The sequence below is a fragment of the Chelonoidis abingdonii genome, chromosome 10 (genome assembly GCF_003597395.2).
Source record: "Chelonoidis abingdonii isolate Lonesome George chromosome 10, CheloAbing_2.0, whole genome shotgun sequence".
Classification (NCBI taxonomy): domain Eukaryota; kingdom Metazoa; phylum Chordata; order Testudines; family Testudinidae; genus Chelonoidis; species Chelonoidis abingdonii.
The window spans coordinates 80,983,601-80,989,193 of record NC_133778.1 but is presented as its reverse complement, the minus strand read 5'-3'; the positions used below and the strand labels follow the sequence as shown (position 1 = coordinate 80,989,193).

Sequence of the window (5,593 nt, the reverse complement as noted above, 5' to 3'; positions counted from 1 at the left end):
CCTGCAGGTTGGGGAGGGGCAGGAGAGGTATGTGCAGGGTGGGGTAGGGGGTGGGGCCTATGGGTTGGGGCTGGGTCTGTGGGTTTTGAGTGGATCCCCCCCCCCCCATGGGACCAGGGAAGTGTGTGCAGAGTGGGGTAGGGGGTGGGGCCTGTAGATTTTGGGTGGACCCCCCACGAGGCTGGGGAGGTGCTGGGAGTCTCTCAGGGGGGCAGAGACTCCTGGCTCGGAGGCGAGTGCCCTGACCCACAGCCTGGGCGCGGCGTCTCCCTGGTACCTTTCCAAACACCCTGGGGCCTGACTGGCCTCGCTGCCCCGGCTCTGCCCCACCAGTGCTGGGCTGGCGCCGTGGGGCAGTGTTGAGCTGGGGGGGGCGTGGCTGAGGACCCATGTTCCCCCTCCCTGTGACCACAGCTCCTGGTTCTGCCCCCAGACATCCCGGATGAGGCCGCCTGCCAGGCAGCCTTGTGCCACGTGGTGAGCAAACTGCCCCCCGCCAACCAGGACACGCTGGCCTTCCTCATGCTGCACCTGCTGAGGTGAGGGCAGGCCGGGACCTGGGGCTCCCGGGGGGCTTGGGGGGACCCCGGGGGGTGGAGCGCATGGCCTGGCGGTGGGGGGGGGGCTTGGGAAAGGTTCCCCCAACCTGTGGGTTCGGCACGGTTGCCCATTAGGCTCTGAGACAGGTGAGTGCTCCCCCGCCCCTGGGACTGGCGCCCCGAGGGCAGGAGGGACCTGCATGCCGTGGGGCTCTGGCTGCCGTGGGGCGGCACTTCCACTCGGTGACTGTCCAGGTCCCCGGCGTGGGGTCCCTCTGTTCCCAGGGCCTGGCTCCTGGCAGCGTCCCGGCTCCTCCTGCTCGCGGCTCAGTCCCCCATGGACCCTGTGGCCCAGGAGCGGAGGTGGCTCTGTCCCCGTCTCTGCTGGCTGCCCCGGTGCCCTCTCTGGGCCTGGTGTCTCCTGGTTTCCCCGTGTGGGGCGTTGGGGTCGTTCTGCCCAGACCCGCCTGTCCCTGCTTGGGGTCGCTCCGAGATTGGGGTCTGGCAGGGGCTAGCGGCTTTGCCCGGGGAACCCTGCCCTGCCCTGCCGCGGAGTCGGGGCTCTGTTGTGGGTGTCAGTGGGCCAGGAGAACCGGCCTGGTCCTGCCTGGCAGCGGTGGGTCCTGTGGGGGAGGAGCCGTTTGCAGATCTGGGCAGGGGGCTGTGTTGGGGTTTGTGGGCTGGGGGGGCCGTCAGCCGGTTGCTTGGCAGAGTTTTGTTGGGGTTTGTCGCTTGGGAGCCCAGGGGCGCAGCAGGGGTGGGGGTGGCACGGTCCTGGCAGGGACACCCACACCCCCTCACAGCAGCCCGGACACCTGGCTTCCCCGCAGGGTCGCTCAGAGCCCCGAGTGCAGGATGGACGAGCTGAATCTGGCCCGCGTCTTTGGGCCCACGCTGGTGGGGCACGGCACGAGCAGCCCCACACCCCTGGCCGTTCTGGAGGACACGCCGCAGCAGTGCAAGGTGAGGGGCAGGTGCCTGAGGGTGGGAGGGGGCCACTGTCTGTTCCAGCCCTGCCCCATGGCACCCCCTCCCCGTTCTCCCCCTGCTGCCACCCATGGGGTCAGACCCACAGGGCTCCTAGGGGCTAGTGCACTGCCAGCCCAAGTGGGGGTGGCCCAGCTCCATTGTTGGGGGGCTGGGTAGAACCCAGGGGTCCAGGTGGCTGGGCCCAGGCGGGTACATCTCAGCAGCTCCCCCCACCCCCACCAGGTGATGGCTCGTCTCCTGTCGTTGCCCCCCGAGTTCTGGAGGCGCTTTGTGGGGATGGAGCTGGAGAACCTGGTGCCTGCGGCCGCGAGCAACCCCCTGGCGCTGAACAAACAGGGTGAGCATGAGGGGTTCGGGGGGGCTCCCTGCTGGGGACAGTGGGACTGTGGGGGGTAGGGGCTGTGCAGCCTGGGGGCCCCCACAGAGCAGGTGTGGGGAGCTCTCTGCCCTGGGGGTCACCCTGTGCCCCATTCCCCTGAGCTGTGGCTGCTAGAGGGGCCAGGCCTGGTGCCCCCTCTGGGCCCATGGTGCTCTGCTACCGTGACCCCCATCACCAGACACCCCCCCCCCCCAAACTACACTCAGCCATGGGACAGGGCCTTGGTCACTTGGCACCCGTTGCTCCTGGAGATGGGGGGGCGGGAGGGGCTGGCCTGCTGCAGGGAGTTAGCCTGTGCCCCAGGGCTGGGGGGCAGGAGGGGGTAAGCCGTGACAGCCTCAGTGGGGCAGCCCCAGGGCGGTGCTGTCAGGGGCAGAGGGTTGAACAGACTCTTGGGGGATGAGGGTGGGTTCAGGGTGGGCAGGAGGCTGCAGGCATCCCCCTCCCAGACTGTGTGTCCCCACCCCCAGAGCGGCTCTTCTGCCCCCTCTCATCCCCCGAGATGAACTCGACTCAGCTGAACCCGACCGGCTGCTGCCTTCCTGACCCACGGCGGAGCTGCGTGGGCACCACGGGCACAGGCCTGTGAGTGCTGGGGGGGCTGGAGTGGGGGGCTGTCACGCCCCTGAGTGTCAGGGTGGGGGTGGCCGTCATGCCCCTGTGAGTGCCTGGGGGGTGTGTGGCAGGGAGCGGGTCTGTCACGCCCCTGTGAGTGCGGGGGAACTGGGGGGGGCGCTGGCACGGCCCTGTGCATGCTGGGGGCGCCGGGTGGGTAGGGGGGGACTGTCACGCCCCTCTGAGTGGCAGGGAGACGGTCTGTCATGCCCCTGTGCATGCTGGGGGCGCCGGGTTGGGGGGGACGGGACTGTCCTGCCCCTGTGAGTGCTGGGGGGGCTGGGGCTGTCACGCCCCTCTGAGTGTCGGGGGGGGAGGGGCCGTCATGCCCCTGTGAGTGCCAGGGGTGTGTGTGGCAGGGAGAGGGTCTGTCATGCCCCTGTGCATGCTGGGGGCGCCGGGTTGTGGGGGGGACTGTCCTGCCCCTGTCAGTGCCGGGGGGGTGGCAGGGAGCGGGTCTGTCATGCCCCTGTGAGTGCGGGGGGGCTGGCACGACCCTGTGAGTGCCACGGGGGCAGGGCGGGGGGGATTATTGCTGTACGCAGCAGGGAGGCTGGCCCCTCAGGCTGGGTTGGTACGGGGGCACCGCTGTGCAGCGGGGGGGTTGTGGCTCTGTGCTGTGGGGGAGCTGGGGGGGTGTCAGTCTGTCTGGGAAGCTGCCCCTGCTCTAACCTCTTTTCCCTCCCCCCCAGGCAGGTGCTGGGCTCCAGGAAGATGGGCCGCTTCTTCCCCTCCCTGCTGTAGGCCCTGGATGGCTCCCCCCACGGCTCCGAGGGGGGGGAATGGGCAGCTGGGGGGCAGGGACAGCGTCTGAGCCTGGGGTGGGACCTGGGGGGCAGGTGCCAGCGCTCGCTGCACAGGGTGCTGGAGGGAACATGCACCAGAGCTGTGGGTCCCTGCCCCAGGGCAGGGGCTGCTGGGCTGGGCTGAGCTGGGGGGTCTGGCTCCCCCACGCCTGCTGTCCTGGGGAGCAGCGTGATGAGGGGGCAGCCAGGATGTCCCAAGGGTGTGTAAGGGGCACAGAGCACATGGAGGTGGGGCCTGATTCCTATTAAATGTTTGTGCAGAGCCAGGCTTGTCTGGAGTGTGTGTGTGGCATGGGGGGGGCAGGGGGGGGCAAGGAGCTGGGTCATCCCCAGGTCTCACCTAGTGGGTGTCAGAGGTTGCTGGGGGTGCAGGAATTTTTCCCCCAGGGCAGAGGGAGGTGAAGCCCCCTCTGATGTGAGGTGGGGTCACTGGGGGATTCTCAGTGATGTGGGGTCTTTACAGCAGGGGTGGGGGCAGGAAGTACGTGGGGCAGGGTCAGACTGGAGGTTATGGGAGGCTTTGTGTTACTCCAGCAGCTGCAGTACCGCCCGCTCCCTGCAGGGGGCTCTGCCCGCACTGGTCCTGCTGTAGTCAGGGAGCCTTGGCCGGGGGCCTGGGGCTGGGACGGGCTGGCTCCAGCATTCTTGGCAAACCTCCACCCCTGCCAGCTCTAGCAGTGTCCCCCCCGCCCCCCGCACACGTTCTAGGGCACCCCACATTTACCCTGCCGGCGGGGTCTGGACATAACATTCTGTGGGGTCTTTCCCCAGTGAAAGTGGCTTGCAGGGTAATTTCACTAACGCCCTCCAGGGCTCCTGGCTCAGCACCCAGGTGGTGGGGGGCCAGGCTGGGGTGGCCCAGCGGGGGGGGGGCTGAGGGTCAGGGTGAGCAGCGGAGTCTAGCAGCTCTGTGCTGGGGCTTGGAGGTGAGTTTGCATCGTCTCTCCCAGGGCTTTCTCCTCCCACCCCCTGCAGAGCCGCTTGTACCCTGAACTGGGGGTCCTGCTTTGCCGGACCAGAACCGGGCACTTCGCTGAGTCTTGCAGAACAGTCCTGTGCTTGAGCCAAACCGCCTGAAACAATCCTCACCCAGTCACAGCCCCCCCACCTTCATTGACTGCAATCTTGTCAAATTCACTATGCAACAGCCTGAAACAATCGGAGAACCATCCAGGTTGTGATAAACTGGGACTGTTCTTAATGTTCCCTCTGAAGGGGGTGCTGGGTGACCCTCTGTGATGAACTGGGACTGTTCTTAGTGTTTGCTCTGAATACTGTGGTGGTGCCTCAGTGTCCCCTGTGCAGTTCTTAAGTATCTAGGTGGTGGGATAAGGGTGTGTGATTGCTGCAGAGGGTGGACCCTCTGTGATAACGGGACTGTCCTTAGGTGTTTGCTCTGAATACTGTGGTGCCTCAGTGTCCCCTGTGCGTTTCTTAAGTATCTAGGTGGTGGGATAAGGTGTGTGATTGCTGCAAGAGCAAGGGCCAGTGCCCTAAATGCCTGGCACTCGCTCCTAGCAACTGATGGCCTGGCCCCTCCTCGCAAAGGGCCAGCTGAAGGTTGGGACAAAGGGTCAGGTGACCTCCTGGCCCGGGAAAGGAGCTGAGCGAGAGGAGGGGGGAGGGGGTGTTAGTCTGGAGCTGTGCTGGGGAACGAGAAGTGAAGGCAGATGTGGGGTCTGACTCACGCCCCCAGATGGATCCGGCGGAGGGGTCTGGTTCGCTGTATCTACAAGCTCTGGTTTAGACCCGTTGTCTGTCATCGAATAACCCTCTGTTTGCGGCTAAGAGTACGTCTGGACTGCAAAGTGGGGTGCAGGACCCTGTGGCTCCCCAGGACCCCGCCTGGGTGGGCTCGCTGTGGGAAGCACACGGAGGGCAGAGGATGCTGAATGCTCCAAGGAGAGACCAGGAGGTGAAGCCATTGAGCTTCTTGCCCTGCAACAGTCTGCTCCAAGGGAGGAGGTCCCAAAGTCCTGCCTGGCTCTTGTGTGGAGCAGTTCCAGAGCATCGCCGGGACTCCTGACACCCTGTCTCCTCGACTAATGGCATGGCCTTCCCCTGCGAGGGAGCTAAGAGTGGGGAGAACAAGAGATCAGGACCGGACTGGCCGGGAAAGGCGGCGGAGCAGAGGGGAGGGCTCGGAGGATGGTGCATCGACGCTGCGGGGGACACGAGTGAAGTGCAGACCCATGGGGGCTGGCTCACTCCACCAGCTGGACTCAGCTGAGGGGTCCGGTTCCGTATCTACAGCTCTGTGTTAG

General features: G+C 66.3%; 1 protein-coding gene across 1 annotated transcript in view; it reads left to right on the top strand.

The window, feature by feature from the left end:
• Positions 1 to 3,355, top strand: part of LOC116829484 (rac GTPase-activating protein 1-like) — a 27,154-nt gene extending 23,799 nt beyond the window's left edge. The window contains exons 9-13 of the mRNA XM_075069846.1: positions 434 to 539; positions 1,370 to 1,502; positions 1,752 to 1,866; positions 2,379 to 2,493; positions 3,216 to 3,355. Of these exons, the coding sequence (XP_074925947.1) occupies positions 434 to 539; positions 1,370 to 1,502; positions 1,752 to 1,866; positions 2,379 to 2,493; positions 3,216 to 3,267 (521 nt within the window). The 3' untranslated portion in view covers positions 3,268 to 3,355. The remainder of the gene's footprint in view (positions 1 to 433; positions 540 to 1,369; positions 1,503 to 1,751; positions 1,867 to 2,378; positions 2,494 to 3,215) is intronic.
• The last annotated feature ends 2,238 nt before the right edge of the window (positions 3,356 to 5,593 follow it).